Consider the following 26,642-nt stretch of genomic DNA (forward strand, 5'->3'; position numbering starts at 1 on the left):
GCCACTTGTGACGCCGTCAGGGCAGCAGCAGCGTGGGAAGGTTTGCTATCGCAGGGCACTCTCTGCTCAGAGCCAAGGTCTGTCTGCTCCCCGGGGCTGCCAGGGTGGACGCGGGAGCTGTTGAAACAAGAAGCTGTATCTCCTCTGAACCCCCTGATCTGTGGTTCGTTACTGAACAGAAGGACGGTTTGGGGAAGGAAACAAGCTCTTCAACCACAGCTCTCAAACTTTAACTTGTCTAAAAGAATTAGACCACACAGGGCTAGTAAAGTATTAGGGAACTTCATATTTAAAAGCTCCTTCAGGGAAAGCCTGACATGAAACACATCTTTCCTCACCGTGTTTTTTAATCAGAACGCTTTGAAAGCCAGACAATCTGTACTTTTGATTAATTTGTTCGTTCCGCTCATTCACTCCCATAGCTGCCTGTGCAGCCTCAGAGGTTCCTGTGGACAGGAACCTCGGAGGTACAAGGACGCAGTTCCTTTCCTCAAGGGCCTTAGTCTGGTATGGAACATAGCTAAGTAAAGAGACAACTCCACTATGACATGGCGATGCTGTAATCGAAAAAGGGACAAAGAGCGATGAGGTCACTGAAGCAAAATGATCTTGAGAAATGAAAGGCAGTTTCCCAGAGCAGGAGGGAAGCGGGGAGATGCTGCTCCCTTTTACAATCCCCCTGATCCTTCCTCTCCAACTATTCAAATTGTTCAGGCCATTCAAGAACTAGACCCAGGTCCATAAAGTCGACCTTGGTAAATGACTTCTGCCAACATGTGCTATGGGTTCTTTGGAAGTTGAGCTATTAATCCATTTTTTGCATAAATAGTTTAGGCCAAGTACTCCGCATCTCCCCCCGCCCCCCCGCCCCAGGAGGTAAGCGCCATCCACATTTCCGTATCAAGCGGCAATCAAGCCCCCCCCAAAAGTGAACAATGTCACCTTTTGGTTACCCTGGAATTTCAGGTCTCTTGTATAATGTTTCTTTCATAACCTGGTCTCCCTTTAACACCGGGGCCCCCAAGCCCCAGGCCATGGACGAGTACCGGTCTGTGGCATGTTAGGAACCAGGCCGCACATTACTGCGGGATCTCCATCCCCACCCCAACCCCGGCCCGTGGAAAAACTGTCTTCCACGAATCTGGTCCCTGGTGCCAAAAAGGCTGGGGACCACTGGCCTCACAGGCACACATTTACTCTCTCTTGGGAATTTTCTCAAATCAATTTTACCACAGAACGACAATTTCCCAACACATGCGGTGAAATGCATGAGCCATCAGCGTCGAGCTCTGTAGATGGGACGCGGACTCTAGCTCCCTCCCTCCCAGGTGTGCCAAGCTGCGCAAGGGGGCTGAAGCCTCCGACTGCTGTTTGCCCTTTGACAGGGGATCAGAATTTTTGTCAGCCTCACCGATTCCCAGCCACCGTGGGGCCATGATGCTTTCTCACCAAGAAAGTTCTGCCGTGAATGACCACAACTGACTTCTGTGTGAAGAATTCAAAGGGGGCAGGAGAGTTGGCCAGGTGTCTCATGAGAAGGTGTGGCCGCGGCGGCTGCGAGGGATGCCCTGGCCAGGCCTGGGTTAGTGGCACTGGTGGGACAGGGAAGCTTTTGGATGTGAGAGGCCTTTCAGCGCAGAACGCACAGAACCTGGAGATGACTGGACGTGGAAGGAGGAGGCTCGCTCTCCCTCCAAAACCTTCAGAATTTCCGTGTCTCTATTCTACCTCTGTCGTCTTCTGCAAAACCTTCTATTTCCTACGTGCTGGCACTCAGGTTAACAAAAAATTCTTACTCCAATTGTGTAGGTATTGATGGTTCAATGACCAGAACTGAGGAGTGATCCTAAAGATGTCATTGTCATAAAACCACCAAAAATTCTGTGCCGCTTCACAGGCTGCTGAAAGTTCCTGCAGAGGCTACCCCTTCGATTCCACAGTCTAGGCAGGGTAGAGGCTGGCTCATTCGTACTTTTAAAATGTTTGACACCCAACAAACAACATTAATAGGTGGGATGAGTGTAGGAGTGCATAAAAGTCTAGTATGTAAGAGCAGATCTCTGGAAACTGCTGCCTCGGTTCAATCTTAGTTCTTCCATGAACGAGTTGTGTGATTACTGGTCAGTTACATAACCTCTCCGTGCCTTGTTTATCTCACATGTAAAATATGAGCACCTGATGCAGGTTGAGTGCAGTCCTTGAGGTGCTTCATTCTCTACCTAAAATAGGGTATTTGCTCAATCACATATGCTAACTGATAGCCTAATTATAAACACTGGTTTTTAACAAAGTGTTGGGTCACAGAGTGAAGGTCAAGAGTCAACTACCACTTCTGGGTGGGACCCCCACTTCCTTGGGTCCTAAACTGTCCTCACACCTGTTCTCCATGGGACGGAACTGAGTCCAGTCTCGGATTTCAGTGTCTTGCTATGGCCCCTGCACAGGCTTCCTGGAGCCTGTGGTCTCATGATGTGGCAGAGAGTGGGTCCATGGGGGGCATTTGCCTTTCAGAGAGTGAAGCCACAGCTTTGAAACCCTGACTCTCTGATGACTCGGGTGTTTTCTAGAGTCTTTGCTACTGTGAGGTGAAGCAGTGAAGAATGGGGTGATTTCTACTACTTCTTTTCCTTTTAGAACAAAGTGCTCTGAATTTCTGGAGCTGGCATGATGTCAACAGTATTTACCTTTATTTAATCACTCAATAGACTCTTCTGCGAAAACCAGGGTAATTAGGCCCAAAACATATCACCCAAAGGCTTATTTTATCTCCCCCAAATAAAAGCTAGATCCCAATTTCAACAAAATTACCAGACTGTTTCCCTTCCAAGAACTTCTGTCAGTGTTTACATCCTCTGGTGGATTCTCCCAGCGAGGGTGTCTGTCCCCAGCACGAGAGAGGCCGAGGCCGGGCACGGCCTGCTCTCAAGCAGTCAGCAGTGAGATCCTCTGGCCATAAGGGTTCCGGGGCCCCTGCCCCTCTGCCACACCCTGCACAAACAAGCCTGGAAATTTCCCTCCCATTGTTCCAAGACCTGTAGAACAGCACAACGCGCACCCCTGGGTCCACCTTGCTACTAGCTGTGTGACTTTGGCCATGATGTTCAGTCTATTCTCCTGAATAATGAGAGATGATGACAATCATCTGGGAAGACCCAATGGCTTGTTCCATCATGTGGCGGGGATTTTCGGTCAAACTTGCTTTTTTATAGTTTAACATCTCTGGAGAGTACAACCAATGCAATAATAAACCACTGTGTCATGGTTTAATTGATAGCATGGTCACTTTCTTTGGGAACCTAAAATCATGGTGTATCTCACATTGTATAAAATAGGATTTGTGGTATGTAGAAATCTTTCCCTGGTAAAATGTAAAGTCTCAGATTATTGGTTTTCTCCGTTATCTTCTGCTCTTAAACCACAGCCTTCTTAAAGGAACCAAGACTATGTGGAAGAGAATACTGGTTATACAAGACCATTTGGACTGGACCAGAAAAACACCAATGATTTAGGTCCATACATAGTATTTGCAAGTGTCTTGCACACATCATGGTTCTCCAATCTTATGTTCATGACAGACATCACTAATCAATTCAGCACTTCTTCCCACTGAGCCAAGATGTAGCCTCTGAATCTTTCTCAATACAGTATGATAGGCAGTTAGTGCCAACCCACCAGAGTTAGTACATGAAACGACATCTACTTTCTGTCCCAGCCCCAGGAGCTTGGGAGATAGGGAGAGAGAATGGGTGGGCATTGGTTGGGTCAAGAAACCTAGGTATATGAAAAACATTTCAAAAATGACACTGTCCATGGCTCAGAAGAAATTAAGGTCCAGAGCAGTGAAATCAGCATCAACTCACAGAGCCAGCACTTTGCAGAACAAGCGTGGAGAGTTTCCTCATCTCCCTCGTCCAAAATACCCTTTCTACCAACCCACGCTGCCTTTCTCAGCATCAAACTCCTTGGCTACTTAAAAAGATGGACTAGATTCTGGCACGGAGAGGAAGACAGGGCAGCAGCCATGTAAAAGTGTTTTGCTTTTCGTTTTTGTCAAATTTCCTTTTGCTCATTAGTCACCATAGACACTTCATGGTTTAGGCAGGCAATCTACAGAAAAGGGCCGAAATGGTTATTTCCAGCATATGATAATTACAATGCGCTATGCGCCATAAGCAATCATCCTGGCCCTATGGCGCCTGTGAGTCTAATAGCGGACACCTTTTACAGCAATGTTCCCATTCCTACAAATGGGGAAAAAAATGTCCCTATTTAATCCCATAATGACATGAGAAAAACCAGCCGCCCCATGCCTGACGGAGGCTTTCTTGGCATTTCAGAAGCACTAGATGTGTCGGCTGTTTGCCATAAATAGTGGTTGTTTAATATTCCCAAGCAATGAAAGGTAACCAATAAAAATCATATCTGGAAAATTAAAAGTGACGTTTGGAATGGGGATCTCTCCTCCTTGTCAAATTTCAATTTGAAGTTAAATCGGGGCTTTCAGCACTTGGACAGGGACCCTTGACCTCTGAGTAATTACTTTCCAACATCATTTTCTTTCATTTGGAGGAGATGGTTCTATTCTAGGAATTGCTAGAGATGCCCATTTCTTGACAATGAAGCTATCTCTTAAGAAAAGCCTGTTTGTTTTTCCTTCTCGTTCATCCCGTCCCTGCTCCTAGTGAGCTGCGCTTGCTGCCCCTCTCGAGTCCTCCTCGCTCGTCACTCTCAGTGTCATAATTACGCCAGCAAACTTGGGGGTTATGGAGACTAATGACACAGCTTCAACTCCAAACTTCTACAAGGTTCCTGGAACCAGCCCGGGGGAGGGGCAGGGAAAGTCTGAGCAGGCAATTGCTTACGTTGCTGCCCCCTCCCTGAGATGTGGGCTCAGCCCCTACATTTAGAAAAAGCATTCTCTGAGGAAGGAAAGGTGACCTAAACCTAGGGAAAAGCACATACAAAAATACAAAGGTTTCATTTAGCACAGCATTTGAGGGAGTATTTTCCTCGTTCATTATTTCAACAATCATGTACTGAGCACCCAGAGTATGCCAGGCACCCTGCTGGGTGTTGGGGATAAAAGAATGAGTAAAATGTGGTTCTGGCCCTCCGGGGAACTGACAGAATGTGAGGGTATGAATCACACAAATGGAAAGTCATCTTGCAGTGGGCCGAGCACAATGGGTCCAATAACTCAGAGGGGACAGGGGCTCTGAGAGCCACTGAGGGAGCAGGGTGGGGGGGCTGGGGCCAGAGGTGCTGAAAACAGCGGCACTCCGTGGGAGGTTAGAAGGGGCAGGTGAGGGAGTGGGAGGGGTTAAGAGGAGGTCAGTACCAAAAACTGAGATCGTAAACGCAGGGAGCGTGTGGAGAGGGCCTCCGGAGTCTGGTGACGAGTTGGGTTTGGGACACGGTGAACTGGGGCACTTGAGAGACTTCCCATTGGAGGGGGCTGTGGTTTTCTTGAGGGCAGAGGTCACACTCAACTCATTCCTGAGTCTCTGTGCTGAGGATACAAGAAGTTCTCACGAAATACGAAGTGGATAAGTAAATGGATATTAGGTATAAAAACCACCTGGGCAGATGCTTCTAGAATATCAGCTCATTTAATTCTCACAGCAACTCTGTTCATAAAAAAGGTCTATTATTATGCCATCCTAGAGACTGGTCCAGGCCTCAGGAGTCTCAGGTATAAGAGGGGAGCCACGTATGGCAAGTTCACAGGCTAAAATGACTTAAAAAAGAAAAAGAGGCGGAGGATGTGGAAAGATGCTCAACATCATTAGTCATCAGAAAAATGCCAATTAAAATCACGATGAGATAGAACGAGAATTGGTATTATCGAAAGGACTGACAGTACTAAGTGTAGGTCATGTGGATAATCCAGACCCCCCACTGCTGTTGGAGATGCAAAATGGCACAGGCACCAGGGAAAGTTTGGCAGTTTCTTATGAAATTAGACATATATTTCCACATTCCCCTAGCAAGCCCACTCCTAGGTTTCTACCCAAGAGAAATTAAAATATGTTCACACAAAATCTGCATGTGAATATTCATAGCCGCATTATACATAATAGCCAAAAGGGGGAAACAATTCAAATGTCGATCAAACGAGTGAATGGATAGACAAAATGTGGCATAGTCATACAATGTACTACTGTTCAGCCACAAAAAGGAATTAAGTACTTACACGTCCTAAAATATAAACGAACCTCAAAGTACTATTCCAAGAAAATAAATCAGACACAAAAGACGTCAAATGTGCATGATCTCACATCTGGGAACTGTCCAGAAAAGGCAAGCCTGAAGAGCCAGAAAGTAGGTGAGTGGTCGCATAGGGCGGGGGCGGAGGGAGGGGAGTGGGGGGGAGTGACCGGCTGTGGAACCCCGCGGGAGGGAGCAGGGCCCCGAGCTGAATTACGGTGACGGCTGCACAGCCGTGTGTATTTACGCAGACCCATCATTCCATTTCCCAGTCTGGGAATTTCACTCCAATAAAACTGTTTTTCACAAAGGGACGAGAGAGCTGTGTGATCTAGAAGAGGGGCAGGGGTCTCCCAGCCAGGCTGGTGCAATTCGAGGTAGCTTTATGAGCAAATGCATTTGTGCCGGACCTTGAAGGCCAGGTAGGATTCTGACATGTAGAGACGGCACCTAAAGGAACTCCAGACAAAGAGGGCGGTGTGAAAGGGAGAGCGTGCCAGGTGTGTTTGGGCAAAATCCAGACACCCGTTTTGGCTGGATATTTGGAGGGAGAAAAAGAAATGAAAGGGAAAATTTTGGTTGCGGCCAGATGACAGAGCAGAGAAGGGGCAGCCTAATGCATTTATGACTTAATTTGGTAGACAGTGCGGAGCCTCTGAACACTCTGGAGCAGGGCGGGGTGCTGGCAAAGATGAGCGGGCTGCAGCGAGGAGCATGTGCGGGAGGGGCGTGCAGCCGGGGCAGAGCATCGGACACAAAGTGCAGAGAGCTGGCTGTAGTGCACGAGGGCCAGACTGTGGCCACCTGCCTGTGTCGTTAATGCAAAGCGACAGAGGCTCCTTGTACCTGATAGAGAGGAAAATAACAATAAACGCCAGTTATTTGTTACCTTCAAGGATCCAGGCACTATTTGAAAGAATCACTTCTAAAGGAGAAAGAGAGCTAAGAGCCTGCACTGTATGAAATGAACCAAACAGATTGATGATCATCTTCAGGTCTGGCTCCAAAGAAAAGGAATAAAGAGTAGAGGAGGCATAAGATGCTTGTCTAAGGCGCGTTATGGTAGGCACAGATATGGAAGCGTGTGACTGAATAAGAAAGGGTGATACTTCTAAGGTGAAGGGACAGTAAGCGAGACACATGACAGAGACCAATTGACATGGCTCTCTGCCCCAGGAGGGCAGGCGTGCCTGACACTGCTGACACTCTCTATGATATCCCCGCTCCCTGAAATGAGCATTCACACAAATTAGGCACACATGCATTGACACGAGTGGACAGAACCGCATGGGTACGGAGATTGTTACACTCTATTGCTTCCACGTCCTTGCCCAGCTACAGGTAGAACAATGCTTAGTACCTAATGTCCTGTGTCCATGAAGCAGAGCCATAGTGTATCCACAATCAATGTCCACTTTTAATTGTCTGCCCACACAGAAGTATCAGGAAGTTTCACATAAATTACATAGATTTCCAGCTTCTCTTGAGAAGTTGGGAGTTCTGGAACCTATCTGATCCAAACCTGCATGGTGCCATCAGAGCTGAGTAGCACTTGGCCTTTGTAAACATCAGGGTCCCGGCTGGTACACATTCACTCACTCATTCGCTCACTCATTTCAGGCCCCAGCGGTGGCTTAGGTTTTATGCTGGGTGGGTGGGAAACCACTGGTGAGTCTGAGCAAGAGTGACACGGAAGGACATACCCATTTATGTTGGTAACTGGCCCCAGTAAGCAGGAGCTTCTGGCCCTTGGCTTAGAGCAAGATGGGTAAAGGCTAAGGGCTAGAGATGGGCTCTGTGTCTGGAGAGAAAAAAATAATTGGACTGTGGGGCAGGACTCTCCTGGTCTATACAATATAGTATTTGCACAGAAGAATAACCCAAAACTTAGCAGTGACCTCGAATTAATGGACGGCTATGGGAAAAGTGAACACACACAGTGAAGCCCCTTAGAAAACCAAGCTCACAGGACCCTGTGACTGGACACTGCTTGGCTCTAGGCCAGAAGTACAGGTCCCTGGTGGACGTGGATGTGGAGCAATCTTCCACGCCCACTTACAAAGAGCTTCTCTCACTTCTCTACCTTAGCCAGTGACAGTCCATCCCTGCTGGAATGCTCACCTTGGTAGACAAGTCCTAAGTCTTGTTTGTTTCAGCAACTTGAGATAACGCTCACATTCTCCCAATTTAGGAAAAAAACTGACCCTTGCACTCCAAAACAAAGCAGTGATCGGCGCTTGGTGTTCAACACAGTCTGGTGCTTCAGAAAATCCACTCCTTGACCATGGACACTTTGCGATGTTAGACAAGAGGAAGAGATCTACTTACGATTAGGATGTGATCCCGCCCCATTGTGATGACTGTCCGGTTCACCGTGCGGAGCAGCTGGACCATGATCTCTTGGATGTGGTGATAAGTGAAGGCCTGTAACGCAGTCAGAGACATCTGTGTGACCACCTCTCCCAAAGGATATACAACAGCGGTCAGACATGGTGACCACCAAGATCACCACCGATATCATCATCATCATCATCATCATCGCTGTCGTCATCATCATATCACATCACCATCACTGCCAGGCACTAGACTCCAGTTTTCCACTAACCACATTCAATATAAGTTAGAGATTAAGAGCTTAAGCTCTGGAACCAGACACTTTTGATTTAGAAAGTTGACCAACTTGGTCAAGAATTATCCTACTACATTGGTTGAGTTACTTAACTTCTCTGCACCTTGGTTTTTTCACCTGTGTAATAGGCTCTAACCTATAACATGGAGGGGATGTAATGCAGGGGATTGGCTATACAGGTGATGAAGATGCGGAGGCACCAAACAAGATAATGCAGAGATAAGCACAGCAGGCTGCTACTAGCCCCCCTAGGCTAGAAGGACAAATAGAGGAACCGGCGTTCCTGGAGACCAGCACTGGGTTAATGCGATGGAAACTGTAACCATGGGGTGCCTGTGCAGTCGAAGCTGCATGACCCACCTTGGAGGAAGTCCACGGTGAGCCAGGCTGTGACATTTATGGGGTTCTGTCCACTTTAAATATGAGTCCCAATGTTTTTTGAGCATTTGGGTGGTAGGCAAGGGTTTCGTGCACTTTCACCCACGTTCTCGGATCCTGCATGGAGTGTCATCCATGGGCACCCTGGAGGGTGGTCACGGCCGCGTGGAAAGGCCCTGGGGATTTAAATTCCGCAGCTCCGGGTCTGAGAGCCAACTCTTCACTTGCTCTGCGCGACCTCACCTATCACTTAACCTCTCTGAGCCTCAGTGTCTTCCTCTATAAAATGAAGAAGGGTTTCTCACCAGACTTTCAAGGCTGACGTGAACATAAGCGTGACAGACACAGGCAATTCTAGGAAATTGCACACACCTGATTCCACTGCAGGCGATCCTATGGGTCTGAGGTAGAACCTGGGCATTGGTAATTATGAATTTTATGTAGCTTTTTCTGACAGCCGAGAAGCATGATACAACCCCCTGCGAAGCTCGAGACAGACACTTGGGTGTGGGAACAGCCCGTGTCACCAGAGCCTGACATAAAGAAAGTGCTGAATAAATGGCGGCTGAAAAGCCATGGCCACTCATACTCACTCATAAGCACCTTATTAAACTCAGTGACTTTCAACTTAACTGTGGTTTCTCTCTTAATGTAGCCCATGAAAGGGATATAGATTTGCAGTAAGAAAAAGAAAAAAAAGATACACTTATTAAAGAATGTTCTCCCTTCCCCACGTGCTTTCAATGATCATTGGCATCCAAAGCCCAGAAATTCCTTTCTCTCTCTCTGCCCCTGACTCACTTCTGTACTTCGGCTGCTCCCTGATTCTCCAGCTCCCCGGAGCTCCCCCCAGAACCTCTGCCACCAGAGCTTCCATTGAAGCACATATTTTACAGAAACAAGTTATGCTCCAGCAGACCTCATTCTATTGCTAGATTTGAGCCACTCTCCCCTCATCCAGCCCTTTCCTCATATCTGGCGTTTTCCGCCTGATGCTCACCTTTAATTCTTGGCTGCTGGTGACCCTCTCTCCTGACTTCCTTTTCTCCTTTAGTTCTTAAGCCTTTTGACTGACTTACAATCCCCCCTTTTTTTTTATGTTATGGGACTGTGATTCTCAGGGTAATAACAAAAATAGCCAACATTGTTTGAGTGCTCACTAAATATCTAGCACCCTGCTAAACACTAACTACCTCACCCCCGAAGAGGAGCAACATTATGATAGTCGTTGTTGAGATGAGAAAACTGAAGCATCCCAGAGAGGTTAAGTGACTTGTCCAGGCTCACCCAGCTAGAAAGGCACAGAAAAAAGATTCAAATGCAGCTCCCTGGCTACACACCCTGCTCCTTGCCCAGACTCGCTGGGGCAGACTGGAACAGAACATGGATCTCCGGTGGCTGTTTTGGGGCCTTATCAGCTTCTTTCTATCTGTGAGGAGGGATAGACACCACGCTCAGTTGGGTCAACTTCTGCCTTCAGTAACTTCTGATCTTTTCCTTCCCTTTTGAAAATCTTCAGTATCATGTATTCATGACTCCCTTACCTTCTCTGCATTTCTTTGCAATTTCATCAACCTAAGTCTACTAACAATTCATATAATGGTTTCCATTTGATGTTTTCCCCCCAGGGGGTTATATCTCTCTCTTCCTTTACCAATAGAAATAATAAAACCTTTTTCTCCTGACCTTCTGTCTGCCTCCTGCTTCTTTTAAATAGCCACTTCTACATCCAAAGAGCAGCAATTAGACTGCTCAGAAAGTTTGGTATTCAAAAGTGGAAGACTGTCAGATTTAATCCATTTCACATTGAAGAGCCCCATAGGAGAGGTGGTATGGCAGAGTGTTTGGGGATCAGACGGACTCGAGTCTGAATCTCAGTTCCGCTCCTTTGAGCTGGGTGACCTAGGACACATTACTTTCCTTCTTTGAATCTCAGTTTCCGTATTTATAAAAGGAGGCACACAATAGAAAACCAAAGTTCTGGTCTGGGGAATAAATAAAGGAAGGCAGGTAAAGATACTACGCCCTCAATAAGTGGGGGCAGCAGTTCGTCTTCCCCTTGGGCTGCAGCAGCCTCCCAGGCAAGCTTGCCGATTCCCAGCACGTAGCAGCAAGCACAGTAAGAGGCAATGCATAATCTAAACTCTGGATAACATCGAGATGTCACCCAAGGAATGTATAGCATCTATGCAAATGGAAAACTTTCAAGATGATAAACCTGTGCTAAGCAGTAAAAATGCAGCCACAAATCACCCACTGTTAATTGCTCCAGTGCCAGGCAAGTGGAGGAAATCTCCAGGAAAGTGTCTCCTGGGCTCGAACTAAACGGTGGCTTGTAATTGAAATGACAAAGCCAGTCTTCCCATTATGGCCCAGGCAAAGAAATTAATCCATCCAACCTAAACACACTGCAAATCGTAGTGATTTTTTCCCCTTTAATAATTGTAGGCTGTGTGTGATACCTGGAAGGAACCTGGGAGTCCCTTCTTAAATGCAGTCTGACACAGAAGCCCATACATAACGTGGTGGGAAGAGAGCTGAAAGTGGAGTTGGGGCGGGGGGGTGGGGGGGCAGCCCCTGTCTTCTTGGCTCAGCCTAGGCCCTATGCCAGCCCCCGGACGTTATAGAATGCGATTCAAAATCACTAATTCCCCACAGTATTTCCAGAATAAGACTAGAGCATACCATATGGGAGGTGATTTTAAGCAATAACACAGACTCAGCATTTCACAGCTTGGAATCAAATTATGTGAACGGTGTCCCATTTTTTTCAGTTTTCTTTTAACCCTTCTGATAACACCAGGTAGAAAACACCCCCTTTGATGCTAACGTGTCTTGAACAACTCTATAGCCCACGCAAAACTCCTTTCCACGAAGAGGGGAGTGCTCAGGTCAGCACATGGACACCAGCGTCTTCCTAGAACTTAATAGCATTGTCTTATTGTGTCTGCTTTTAAAGTGTCTATACATATATATATTTATATATGTTTATACATGTTTACATTTATATTTAGTCAGTGTTCAGGAAAAGATCCCAAAACTTAGAACTAAAGCAAAATAAGGATTGCACGACTTTTTAATAGCACATTTCTGAGGAGCCCAACTCGGGGAGTTCTCTTACTCTTTTGGGAAATGTAATTTTGTTTCACCATCCACAGCTGATTAGAAAGCAGAAAGATTAGGGCCTTCCACACTTAGAGGTTCACTTGTAGAAAAAATAAAGTGTGATATTTGCTGGGTTGCTAAATTTTAAGTGTCTTATATCTAAGGGCAATTTGATATAAGCGTCCTGTCTCACAAGGCTCAAGAATCCTAAGTGCTTTTGAACCAGCTCTTTCTTTGGTGGCTTTCCCCCCAGTTTACTAAATAAACCCTTAAAATGTGCTCACTATCTGATTAGGTGAGATAATGATAATATTAACCACTTGAGAATTTTACTTTTGCACAAGTGATACTATTAATGGCAGGATGTTACATTTTGTTTATTTTTATCAGTTACAAATATATATAGTTTAGAAACACTCTCCAATGTTTGTTTAAAAAACAAAAATGAAAACAAAAACACCCCCAGTCCCACATGTTCCACCACCAGAGAAATTTTTAATTTAGTTTAGCATATACAGTTGTTACTTCGGTATGTATGGTCATGTGGCCAAAAATGTTTGTATTACTGCTTCTTTAAACAAATTTGTTCACTTTTTGGCATTCTCTATTAACTCTCCACCACAAAAGAAAAGAATTTCATTCTTGTTGCTCACCCTGACCTATTAGGCACCTGTATTTTTTTCCATATCCCCTTCTTCCTATAAAGTTATAGTATAATTTTTGTTTGATTAATGTTACTTAAAATCTTGTAATATGTAAATGTCATTCCTATCGAAGTTGTAAACAAACTTCCATTTCTTGTATGACTTTTTTATTCCCCCAAAGGAAAGAAGCAATCTGGGGGGAAAAAGCAGAGATTTCTTTTAGTTCTCTTCTGTATTATTTTTTCCCTTATTCATGATCGCCTCTTCTCCTATTTTATAAAATTCACTCTGCCTCTTCTAAGTTTGTTTTGCCTTGCAGAGTCTGTTTCCTCCACGTTGCTTCTCTCTGCCTGCTTGTTTTGCACTTTCTTTCATGGAAGAGTGTGTTCCTTAGTCCTCTGCAACGCTTGGTGGCCTGCTCGCATTTCAGGGTGGGCGGCTCCCAGGCAGGCAACCGTCTCTGAGCCTGTGGGTAGAGCCTGTGGTCTGTGAGCTTTTCTGGGGGGCGATCTGGTTGGGACGGGTAGTTGGAGACTCAAATACCCATGACAGTCACCTTTCTCCCCGGCTGCTTGTAGTCCACAGACGAGGGCTCTCTGATCTCTTGCCTGCAGGCTGAAACCGGCTGCCAGCATTCCTGGAGTTGCGTGGGAGGAAAGTGCCAGAGGCTTCAGCTTCTCAGATGCATGCTTTGATTGAAGCGTTGTTTGGAGGATGGCATTGCTGCCCTCACGGCACCTAATGTCTCCTAGTCCAAGCGCCCTATGTCATATCCTCTTTACAGAATAAACCTCCAATGGCTCAGCTGCACAGTCAGATGCTCCTTGCACAGACTTGAACCCTTCCCGCTGCATGCCTCTCCCCCACCCCTACCGCCACGCCCAGGGCCCCCCCGCTACTGCCATTTCCTGGAACACAGGGAGGCCTTTGCTTCAGATTCGAGAAGCCAGCTTTCCCCGGTGCTGGCTTAGGAACCACTCTCCTGGGTCTGCTCAATCATTCAGCACTTTTCCATGGGATATTTACCTTCCTTTTACAGAACTCCCTTGACTTTTATTTCAGTAGGTTTTCCAGGGAGGAGCAGAAGACGGAGCTGTGTTTCATCTTTCATCTTTACAGGGATTCCAAACCTAAATTTTCCTGTTTAAATGTTTATAAGTGAGCTCATTTATAAACATACATGTGACAATGTTAAATGACAAAAATGTGACTGTGTAAAGCCAATGTCAGATTTTCAAGAGTTCTAGTGAGACCCTAATTTTACAGAAAACAACACTCAGCTTTGAGAAGGTGTTTGCACAAGGTCATGTGACCAGTGACAAGTAATATTGTCGGAGCTACAGTGAGACGCTAGGTCTGCTGGGAAATGCCTGGCCTACGGCTCCCTCCACCCCAGCTACAGGCAGCCTGGTACTTGTGTTCACGCCAAGGACAGCCCCAGCCCCAGCTCCTCTGCCTGCTCTGGCTTCAGGCCTTTTTTTGTATGAAGATGAAGATCACAGGCCACAGCTACAGAGTTGAATGCAAAGACCTTTTCTTTTTAACAAAAGATCATGAGAACTGCCGCAGTCTAGAGCCACTACTCTCTCTCTTCTCTGTGTCCCTACAGGAGAGGTCTTTTCAACTTCTTTCTTATTTTGAAGGCACCACAAACACTCACCTACAAAGAAAACATCCTAACTTTCTTCTTTTTCTTTTTTTTTTTTAAATTTAGAAGCCAATACTTGTTACTTTTTTTTTTATCCTCACCCGAGGACATGCCCGTGGATTTTAATCTCCTTGTACAGAGATTATGGAACTACCACTAACTATGCTCCTTCCCTACATTGACTAGTCCTACCTCTCTGAGCCTCAGTTTCCTCTATATACTGGGCATGATGGGATCCACAATATCAGAATTGCTTTGAGAATCTATAGTTAGTTCTGACACTGACAGCTAATATGTTTTGAGTACATGCTATGTCCTCTTCTAAGTACTTTGGATATGTTAACGTAAGAAATTCTGCAAGTGCCTAGGCAATGAAGAAGTGCCTCTATTATCACAGATTTACTGATGAGAACCTGAGCCTGTGGTGGTGATCACACCCGTGTGCGAGTGCTGATCCGAGTTCCAGCCCAGGCCCCCGACTCTGGGTCTGGGCTCATGACTGCCGCTGCCTCTGTGTTTCAGTATCACAGCAGTGAACGGATGTGGCAGGACTTTGCAGATGATAAATCTCTCCACACATCCGCCCAAAGTAAACAGGGAGGCAAACATTTGTGTGCACAGCTGTTTATAGCATATTGTATTGTTTATAATATCCAAGTGCAGCAAGCAAGATAAATGTCCCCAAATCAGGGATCCTATTATATAAATGACAGCTTATCCATACAGTAGAATGAAAGAAGGCAGATATGTCTTGATCTGAAAAGATATGCTTAAATATAGTCAGAAAAGAGAGACTTTTTCTTTTAAGAGAGGGCTACCACATATAATATAATCCCATGCATGTTTTTGAAAAAATTTTTTTCTATGTCCCAGAATCTGGAAAAATGCACGGCACGCCATTAACAAGGGTATCCTTGAGTAGGGGAAGAGGGAGAGATGTGAGGTTACAGGGATAATTTTAGTGGCTATGGTTTGTTAAAATATTTCTTCATAATCAATTATGATAATAAAGAAAATAGAGCTATTTCCATTTGGGAAAAAAAAAAGAGTCAGTCAATACAACCAAGGAATCACACTCACAGGGGCCTGGATCCGTGCCCCCCGGGACTGCGGCGATGGGCAGGCAGCCCTGCGCATAAGGACGACGGAGGCGCCCTCCCTGGGGCCTCCTGCCCACGCTGCCTGGCCATGGGCCCCGGGGCTCCCACGGTGGAACACCGTTGCCAGCTGGCAGGAGCGTTACAGAGTCGCACCGGTTAACACCTTTTAAAAGGGCACAACTATGAAATATTTTATTGCATTTACCAAATGCTTTTAAGTTCCATCTGCAGGTGAAAAAAAAATCTACTTAAAGCAATCAGGAAAAAAAAAAAACTTGCCTCCAACAAAAAATACCTGATTGTGCTTAGAGAAAAGTGTTTCTTTTATTCAGATCCTGTACGTTGCTCTGTGGGGCTTTTATTAAAATACCCTGGAACCTCCAACCTGCAGCCTAGAGCAGAAAAAAATTAAACCTCCCAAGGTCTGTAAGTCAACATCTTGCTGCTGATGAATGGAGACTGGCTGGAGTTACTTCTGAGATGCAAGTCAGAGGTGTCTGCTTGCGTGTTTTGTTCTTAGAAACTGGAGGAGTCTATGGATAAACATCACAGCAAACATTTGCTGAATTCTCAGTGTGTGCCAGAAATGGGCAATGTGCCTTGTATTCATTATCTCAGTGCATCTTGGGAAAACGCAGGAAATACGTATTATCCCATGTTAACCTTTCTATTATTATTACCATTCAATATTTTAATCACTTAATCTATGACAGATGCTATGCTAAAGGCTTTATATGTACCATCTCATTTAATTCACAGAAAAATCCCATCCATCTGCTGCACTGCTTCTCTCCATGAGACAAGTGAGGAAATTCTGAAGTTTATGTAATTTGTCCAAAGTCGCAGAACCATAGGTTATGGAGCTGGGTTTGAGCCACCTCTTCTTGGTTGCAGGGCTCATGCATTGTATACACAGCTATTTACAGCAATTTTTGTTTTTCTTGTAATATCCAAATGGAATAAGCGAGATAAATGTCCAACTGGCCCAGCAGCAATGGGCTCCCTTAAGGTTTCCACTGTAGAACTGGGGCTCTATGAACTATTTATAATATTTCCAAAAGCTTAATAGAAATTGCATAGCCCTCTCCAGTATTACTGCACTGGCTAATTACAATGTCAAGATTCCTTGTTTGAATGGAAACGAGATAGGTAAGTGCCCTGTTTAACCCTGCTGGTCAGAAAATTATAAATGGCGCATATATATTATTACTTTTTTCAATGTGTAAACAAGTTGCCTAATGTTTAATATATGCTGCTTGTTTGGGAGACAATATGTTTTTAAAAATGCATCCCTGGGCATAGGAGAAATGGCGGTGAAAACTCCCCAGTGGTAAGACCTTTGCTACTATTTATCCAGAAAGCCATTCACTGCCTTCCAAGCCCAACTTCCCAACGACCTTCCTCCGTCCCTCCATTACCGCCTGCCTATCTCCCCGCCATTCCACCGGTGGGCTGGCGTTTCTCCTGTTTCCTTTCTTTGTGCCTCCCCTTGGTCAGCAGCCAACAACCCAGTCCTGGGATGGCTTCAGCCACAGGCAGAGAAGGTGCCTCCAAAGATCAGCACGACACTCTGCCACGCCAAATTCTCTCTCAAACATACCTCTGGCTGTCTATTGCATTTAAAGTTCCATGGACAAAATGTCATTCGTTGACTTCAGGTTAATTCCCTAGAGTTGTGGAGAAGAGGGGCTGAAGTCAGGCTGGAGACCCTGGAAACCTCTGGGCCTAGGCGTCCTCACTGGTTCTGACAACACAGCTTGACCCCACACAAATGACGAAGGGGTTCTTAGACAGGGGAAGGAAAGGGGGAAGATACATAATCTTCTGCCTTGCGTCCAACAGTGAAAACACCACCAATAATGCAGCCGTCCTCTGGAGAAAGAACGCAGACGGCGGACAGCGCGCGGAGTGACGACCGGCCCGGTTTCCCCAGCGGCGTCCCCTGCATCACAACTCCGCTGTCCTTTTTTTTTTTAATGGGCTCTTTCCCCACGAATCCCTTCCAAGTCAGGCAGGTGCACATCTAAGATCAGAGACAGGTCTCATGAAGCATCCCAGGATCCTGCGTCTCGGCTGGAATTCAGAGCCTGTGCTCTCACCGATAAGTCTGCTTAGGCATAAATTATACCAAAAACTTGAGAAAAATGACCACGAACTGGAGACTTTAAGATATTACCCTCACACCTCTTTTCCTCTGCTGGGAAGGGAGGGAGAAAGTAGGCCAGTCTTAAATGCAACTGAATTGGCCAGAAAAGAGCAATAAATCTGAGGAATGAACGTCCTAGCCTCTGATCTACATGTGCAGTCACACAGACATCGACATTTCGGATGGGATATAATTAAACCCTCCCCGCAAATCCATCTCTACAAAGAGCAAGCAACAGAGAACGTGTGCCCCTCTCCATACGCTGACGAAAGCACTGTCTCCTGGAACGAGTGCATTTCTCCTCCTCTTGCAAAGTACAGACTCTACCTCTCTCCCCTCCCTCCCCACCAACCCCTGCTCTGTGCATCTCTCTGCTGGAATGTGGATAAAGCATGTATGATTTTCTCCACCGTTCCCTAACTGCAATGATGACTTCAACCTATTTTAAAAGTCCTATGACACACCTCATATTTACCATCACCCCCATCCCACTCTTTTTGGAAATTTTAGGTTGTGGGCTCCCTCTTCCCCAATGCTCTCTCTCTCTCTCTCTCTTTCTCTCTCTCTCTCTCTCCTTCTCTCTCTCTCTTCCTCCCTCTCTCCCTTTCTGACCAGCCTATACATTGAGAATAAATTTGGGACAGGGAGAACTAGTTTATTTTTCTGATTTATTCCAAGTTGTCCAATTTGACGTATGGTTTCAGGCGGTTTTTCTAGATGAAAAGCATATGCCCCTGCCTGGAACTGTGGCTCTGATCCTTCCTAACCAGCTGCAGGCAGGGAGCCCTTCCCCTGAAGCCTCAGCCCCTTTATATTCTCAGCCAGTGAGAACCCAGCCAAATCGGTTAGTGTGACCAGTTCACCTTGAACCAGACCTGCGTGATTATGCCCAGACGTGCACTGGGTTTCTTTCCAGTAAGTGCACAGTGTCTAGAAGGTGTCTCCTGCTGCCTTTGCTCCTAGGCCAGGGTGAATTCAGAGCCTTGGGAAGCTGCCTAAACATGAGCCCCAGGTTGCTGCTCTCCCCAAACTCCTGCCCAGCTAAAGAAGAGATGACCGGCTAGCATCCAATATAAATCAGTATCTCCAGAAACATCCTCTGTGTTCATAGCCATGGTTTCATAACTTCCGTGGTCCATAACCACGGCTGCATTTTTAGAGTAACGTAGGGACTTTGTTAATATATAAATAGACTCCTGTCCCAGTTCCACCCCAGACTAAGTCTCTGGGGCTGAGGCCAGGTGGTGTTGTTGTTTGTAAAATATTCTCCACGTAATTCTGACCTGCAGTCCAGGTAGAATATTCACGATGCACCATGCTCTGCCCTGAGCACTGGGAATTCGGGGACAGAGAAAGCCCAGGCCCTGCTTTGCAGAGGTCACAGTCTGCTGGCAGTGGTGACCAGGGAAAAACCACACAAAAGGGGAAGGGCCACACAGTGTTACCCAAGAGCACTGAGGAAGGTCAGGAGAGAGACAAACAACCCAACTTGGGGAGGAGGTCTGGAAAGATGTCCTGAGAAAGGTACTGTCAGAATTAACTGGGAGAAATGTGCCCCTGACCTGCCCTTTGCTAGAATAAGTAGTGCTTTCTTGTAAGAGTGCTTTTCTCTAATAAGACTACAGTCTAATAACTCCTAACTCGGCCTTACTTGGTCCTCCTACCAGCCCCTTTCCCTCCTTTCCCTCGGCCTGTGCCGGTCTCACCCTGCTCACACTGAGTCTCCGATTCCCTGCCGCTCCCTAGAATTCCAGCTAGAATCTCCCTGCTGTCATGATGTCTTCGTGAAGCCAAATTCCTCCCCCTCCCCCCAACCTTGGACTGCAGTCAGCTCGGTGAGGGGGTTCAGTCCCTCGGGTCTTGTTTCTCCCAGGCCCTAACCCAGCTTGTCTTGGTTAGCTCGTCCTTCCCACAGGAAATCATCAGAATGACTTTGAAGGTGGGTTTTTTCCTGTCTGAGGTGCCCCCCTGCCCCCCGCCCCGCCCCGTCCCCTGCCAACCTCCTACTCAGCAGCCAAAACACCCAGCTCAGCCGGTACCATCCGGAGGCCCTTCCTGCCTCAATCGCCCAAAACCCCCACCCCATCTTAAGCAGAGTTGGTGCTTCCTCTTTTTGAGTTTCCACAAAATTTTATTCATACTTCTTGGAAGTAGGGAGCCGCGTCTTTCAATCTGGAATCGCCGAAGTGTAGCATCTGCTTGACACAAAGTGAGCATTGAGCGCACGGACAGACGTGTGAGGGACATGTCCGTGGATGGGTGGGTGTGTGGTGAGACAGATGGATGAAAGGATGGACGGATGGGCGAGCGACAGTGCCTCATTTACATCTGCATCAACTTGGATTCTGATGCAAAGCGTAAGATGTGCTATGTTATCTCTTCTCCAAAAGCAGAGATGCTGGTGGTATTTTCCCTTCTCTTTCAGGTGTGTACCATCACCCCCTCTTTTACCCTGCAACCAGGAGCATGCAGCGTTGCCACTTGTTTTCCAGAATAGGTTTCAAGCAGATGAGCAATTAGTCTCCGGGGCCAGGGTGGGGGGCGTGGGGGGAGTATTTTGGGAGACTAGCACTACCCCTCTCCAACCTTCCCTGGCTCGTGTCTTGCCCCCAGATATGAAAGCATCCCTTCTGTTCCCTGAAGACTGGCTCTATTCACAGAAAAAACGTTCTCCACTTCACGCAGAAGTTGTTTCAGACTCTGCTCTTCGCATTTCTAGTGCCGCTCTCTGAGGTTCTTTGAGGCCTGTCTGTCCTCTGTTACTTGCTGCAGCCAGAGTGCTGTCAGCCAGAGGGGGCATTAAAAAAACCACAAACAAAATGCTAGCTTTGTCTTCATTTTTACACTTCTGATCCCTCCCAAAAATGCATAAATTATAATGTCTAACAAAACAAACTCCCTCTTTCTCCGTTTAGGTCATACCTCTAAATTATGCCGAGCATTCTTTAAAAACATTCATTGTTTATTGCACAAACACTACCAGAAACAAAAATGACATCATGTACCCAGAAGTCCGACCCTGCAACACAGCTAACTTGTTCATCTGCGATTCCCTTGAGTCCCCATCCAGGCACGATCGCTCGGCAGCACGCTCTTCCGTTTTTCCAGTTAACATGGAGCAAGCATTTCATTTACACCCTTGCTGGCCCTGGGAAAGCCTCTGCTTCTGTATATCCTTAGAGGAGGTGTAAGAGAAAGGCTTAGATTTAGACAGATTGAATCCTGGCTCTGCCACTAATTTGCTGTGTAGCTTTAACCTGTTTATGTTAACTCCTGTAAGCCTCAATTTGCTCATAAGCAACATGAGCATGATAACAATTTGCTCCCTGGATTATGGTAAAAATTAATTGACTTCTGTACATAAGGTGCTTTACACAGTGTTTGACTTACAGCAGGTATTCATCAATGTGTGACTCACAATAAGAGCAATATTTTTAAACCTGGATCTGTCATGCATTAGAATATAAAGTGTGCATGAGCAATTAAAATAAAACACAAAACTGAGTTCAAATAAATTCAACCTTTGGGCTCTCCACCCCCAGAACACGAGAGTTAATAGTCATTCAGCTGAAGTGAGTGATAGGTAAAAAAAAAAAAAAAAAAAAAAAGCTTGAAGGTAACTGAAATCCATCATCCCTCTTCTTGCACAGATATGTCTGAGTGACCTGCCTCAGATCACCCCGACTGTCAGAACTAGAGCTGGAAATAGAACTCACATGTTCTCTAAAGCTGCTAAGAGGCTCTCATGCCAAATATCACCTTCCCTATCGCCACCACCTCAACCGATACAGCAGGAAAAGCAGACATCGCTAATTAATCAAATACCTGTTACGGGATTACATGGTGGGGAAGAGGGAAGGAGAGAAGAAACACACTCAGTATCAACACACTAGTCTAACAAGACGTTACGCCGAGGGAAGCTAAGGCTCTGAGGGGCCATGTGACTGCTCCAAGGTCACACAGCTAATTGGTAAGGAAGGTGGAATTTGAACCCATGTCTGTGTATCCCCAAAGTTCACAATCTTTCAATTTAACTCAACGAAAGTCAAGAGATATTTTCTGACTGCCCAGTTGGAACAGGTGGTGTGTTAGGATGTGAAAGTGAACAAGAGAGATGTAGTCCTTTGCATTCATGTGGCTTATTGTCTAATGAGAAAGCAGAAAACTTGAGGGTAAGCATGGTGTGATGAGTGTCCAGTGAGGTGAAGAATCTACTAGGTTGGCCAAAAAGTCGGTTACATTTTTTTTCCCCATAGGACGGCTCTACTAGTACTTAGTTGTTTTTAACTTCATTCAAAACAATTTTGTTAGATTGTGCTGTGACAGCTGTCATATCAATATGCATTTAAAAAAAAACTTACCAAAATTGGTGAGTTTTTGTGCAGCCATTTTAATACTGAAGATGGAAGGAGATATGCAACATTTTCAGTGTATTGTGCTTTATTATTTAAAGAAAGGTAAAAACGCAACTGAAACACAAAAGAAAAGATTTGTGCAGTGTATGAAGAAGGTGCTGTGACTGACTGAACGTGTCAAAAGTGCTTTGCGCAGTTTCTTGGTACTATTAACATTTTGGCCAGATAATTCTTTGCTATGGGGCTGTCTTATGCATTGGAAGATGTTTAGCAGCACACCTGGCTTCTACCCACTAGAAGCCAACAGTGGGAGGTGGCCAACATACTCAAAATATCCAAACGAATAAAATCATTGGTGAAAATGAAAAGTGTGTCTTTTATTTTACGGGGGGGGGGGGAAAGAACCTGAACGGACTTTTTGGCCAGCTCACTACAATGTCCGTAAACCATTTGTGAACTGAGGCCGAGCACACTCGAGCCTCTACTCTCTGCCCCATGTCCAGCCGCACTGTGGGTTAAACGTGCTCACATGGGCTGAGAACCACGCCTGCTTGGCGTCACTTCTGTGGGAAGATGCAGACTGAACTCTAAGCCGATGGAGGAACAATTTGGGGAGCACAGCAACACTCAAAGTTGGTCCCTGCTTCATATCTGCTGTTTAATGCAACAGCAATGGACCTGCCTTTCTTATTAGGGTCTGCCAAGTAGAAAGAATAAAACTAATGTCAGCATGTATTTGAGAAAGTAGAGTAACTGAAGATGAAGGGGTCAATCAAACCACAGAGACTTTTTCAATTATTGAGTATCCGCTCAGAATGCCCAGGCAGTGTAGAAGCAGAGGAGAAATATAAGACTGATCAGCCCCATCCTTGCAGAGTCTGTAAACTAGATATGGGACCTCCATGTCAGAGGACGTCCAGTAAATGATAGAGGCTGGGAAAAACGCCCAGAGGCTTGAAGTGGACACATGTCTGTGGAGTGGGCTGGGTAGGGGAGGGATAAGGGGAGCCGATGTGGGCTTCAAAAGACAGCTACGATTTGGATATTCTGACAGGGTTCGTAGTGGCAGTGGGAGGAGTGTCAACCACGGAGAAAGACACAGGAAGACAGAAAAATGAAGGGACCACTGAGGCCAAGGACCAGAGTTGGGGAACATTGAGCAGTAAGGTCTCAGAGGTAGTTTGGAATGAAAGAGAATTTTGTCTTGATCACCTCTGCATTAGCAGTGCCCAGAATTCGGTGCCTGACAGACGGCAGGTGCTCAGTTAATGTTTTGTGAGATGGAAAGATATTGCCTTAGTTGAAAAGAAAAGTAAAAATCACAACAAAAAAGCGCTAGTCCTGTTTCAACATATGCCAGACAGGCCTACTATGACAAGGACAAAAGTAAAACTGCAGATAATTAAGTGCTAAATTCTATGATAAAACCAGAAGCTGTCAGTCGCAGCAGGGAAAGTGGTAAGACAGGGCGAAAAGAATCTGGAATGACTTCTTAATGGAAGGGAAAGTTGGGTTGGGCCTATCAGGAAAGATGAGGCTTGGCTCCCAGAAGTCATCATGCAGATGCTCATGGAGGAAGGCAGCCACCATACACCTGTGACTCCAGTCGCCTGGAAAACGATAGGAAGTAGTAGGACTGTGGCTTTATTGAATAATTTGGCAAGTCACACAAAGTAGATTGGTGGGCCAGATTCTGGTTATGACCCCTTAATTGGAGGCCCTCAGGACGAGCCAGAATGAATGCTTTCCAGGTGGAGGACACAGGAAAGGGACAAAGAGAGAGGAAGGGACACGGAGGTGTGGTGGGGCAGTGAGAGCGTGGCCTCCCCAGAACACAGCACACTGCCTGAGAACAGTAGGAAATGTGACTGGACAGGAAAGCTAGGCCGAGTTTGAATTCCAGGTAGAGGAAAAGGTATTTACAACGGAGTGAAAGATAACTCGAGCATCTTACGTTGCTTGGAGAACCTGGGCTGAAATTAAACCTCTCATTTTCTAACCTGTGCTGCCAAGTTAACGGTTTATCTCAAAGGCTGCTATCTAAAACCTCCCTGAGAAAACATCTATTCTAGAACTTCGGTTGTTTTCTGGAAACTTCTCTTGTGCAGTCTCGTTCTGTTGCCCCAGATTGTAAGTGACAGCTGGGACATTATAGACAGAGCCGCGGATCAACGGCATTTTTAAAAACAAAGCACTTCCTTTCTCGCTTAGCACGGTTTACTTAAGGATTTACATTTAGACCAGTTGGGCAAATCAAAGTTATAGTTCCCTCAGTAACTGTAACCTGGACCAAGCACAGCTATATTTTTTCTGCTGCTGAGCGGGCTTTTAACTCACACTCCCAACTGTGAAGGGGAGATTTAATTCCAACATTATGTAGCAAATGCTTTTTGGAAAGCTAGTGGCTGGCCCAGCAAAGGTTCACTGTAAATGGCTGTTCCTTTCAACTCCTACTTTTATGCACGGATTCCCTGCAGTCAGAAACCTTCTGCAGCATCCTCGCAGGGTGAAAAGAAAAGTGCCTTCCCCACTCCTCCGAGCTGCCCCGCTCGCTCATTCATGCGCCAGAGCCCCGCTTTGTGACTGCGGGTGGCCAGTGTCAACAAAAGGCACTACTACACGAGGACTAAGGTGAGGCATTGCGGCACTTGCCTGGGGTGGGGGGGGCAAAATTTAAGAGGCATCAAAAACCCATAATCGAGACACATCATTCTAATGCCACAGTTTTAAAAATAAAAATGAATGTCAAAAATCCATGATCAAATATCAAAATACTGGTTATTGGAACCATATTGCATGGAAATATTGTTTTTCTTGATCACTGGATTTTTGGTTCCCTGGTTCACTTTGCCGCCACTCTCGTCCTGGCCTGGGACTGGGAGGCGGTCAAGGTGGGTGTGGAACAGAGGACAGAAGGGAAGGCAGACGGCCATCACGGGTTTGGCTGCAGGCGAACACCTGCAAACCGCGGTCATGGCAGATAAGGAAATATTACAGAATACCTCAAGAAGTATTTTAGTTGGTGACGATGGAACAGAACACGTTGGATTATTCATTGTACTGGGGGGAGTTCTAGTCAACTGTCAACAGCAGCTGTCTCTTAATTTTTCAGGTGGAGCCCCTGAAAATAAACAACCCAAGGACCATCTGGGAAGTTATGCCAAACCACCCACTCTCCAAGCCTGCCAAGCAAAGAGCAGGTGACATTCAAGCCCCAAAAGTTGGCCCAGGAAATACCGCATGGACAAGGCTGTCAAATAGCCCAAGTGCTGTAGCTCAGGTGGTCCCTGTGGCCTGGACAGGTCCTTCGGCTCCTCCGTGTTCCCAGTCCCCAGAGCCCAGTCTGGGTTAGTGCACGTGAATGGTTCAGCCACATAATGGCCTAAACGCTCATTTCGTAGGTCACATTCACCTGCTGATAGGCTGGAGCAGTTCATAGTGCAGAATCCTCTAGAAAGGCTAGTCATGTGTCTGCAGATTTTGCAGTTTTCACTGAAAATGCAGAGAAAGCCCCTCCTCTGTCAGCATCCCTTCACGCTGAAACAGGTGCATTTGGGGAACTGTTCATCTTCAAATGCCTTCTCTGTTTGTGGGCGATCATCCCTTACATACCTCAAAAAGAATCTTTAAATGTTTTTTATTTTGAAATGTTAGACTTCAAAGTTGCAAAAGTTGCACAGAAAGTTCCCGTGCGCCCTCCATCCAGCCTCCCTTAATGTTAACATGACTGGGGCCCAATGACCAAACCAGGAAAGTCGTGGGCACAATACCATTAACTGAGCAACAGACCTTATTCTAACGCAGCCAGTTTTCTGGTCCGGGACGCAACTCAGGATCCTAAACTGAGCTTAGTGGTCATGTCCCCTCCAGTGTGTGACGGTGCCTCGGGTTGTGCAGTTTGGGCACAACTCCCCACGGGAGTGGTATTGTGTCCTTCCCAGTACATCTTATCAAGGGGCACACGATGCTGGCGTGTGTCCTCGCCAGTGCTGCTCCCTTCCATCACGTGGTTAAGGGGGTGCAGGTCAGGTTTCTGGGCCATAAAGTTACTGTCTTTCCTTTTGTCATTAATAAGTGGATACTTTGGGAAGATACTTTGAGACTATGCAAATATCCTATTTTTCAGTATACTTTTGCCCAATGAGCCTGGTATCCATTAACGGTTCTTCCTTGTAACAATGATTCCTATGGTTTGCCTAATCAAAATGAATTTTTAATCCTCTTTAAACCCTATTTAAGGTCAAAAGGCCAAAACCAACCAGGGGACAGATAATACTGTCCCTGTGAAATGTGCTTTTCTCGCAGCTGTGCAGATGAGACGTCTAGTGTAGGCACAGCAATGGCGAGCTCAGAGCCCCGGGTGCCCTCCCTGCCCCCAGCCGGGCCGGAGCTGGGCTCTCATTCTCACCGGCCTGTGCGCGCACCCGCAA

The 26,642-nt window shown here is 46.2% G+C and overlaps 1 protein-coding gene across 1 annotated transcript in view; it reads right to left on the reverse strand.

Moving 5' to 3' along the window:
* The window catches only part of DOCK2 (dedicator of cytokinesis 2), a 358,186-nt gene that overhangs the window by 193,785 nt on the left and 137,759 nt on the right, over window positions 1-26,642 (reverse strand). Inside the window, exon 27 of the mRNA XM_054568066.1 lies at window positions 8,536-8,631. Within this exon, the coding sequence (XP_054424041.1) occupies window positions 8,536-8,631 (96 nt within the window). The remainder of the gene's footprint in view (window positions 1-8,535; window positions 8,632-26,642) is intronic.

Source organism: Pteronotus mesoamericanus, unplaced genomic scaffold (assembly GCF_021234165.1).
Source record: "Pteronotus mesoamericanus isolate MK-2021 breed Mesoamerican mustached bat unplaced genomic scaffold, CSHL_Meso_final contig_2, whole genome shotgun sequence".
NCBI classification, from domain to species: Eukaryota; Metazoa; Chordata; class Mammalia; order Chiroptera; family Mormoopidae; genus Pteronotus; species Pteronotus mesoamericanus.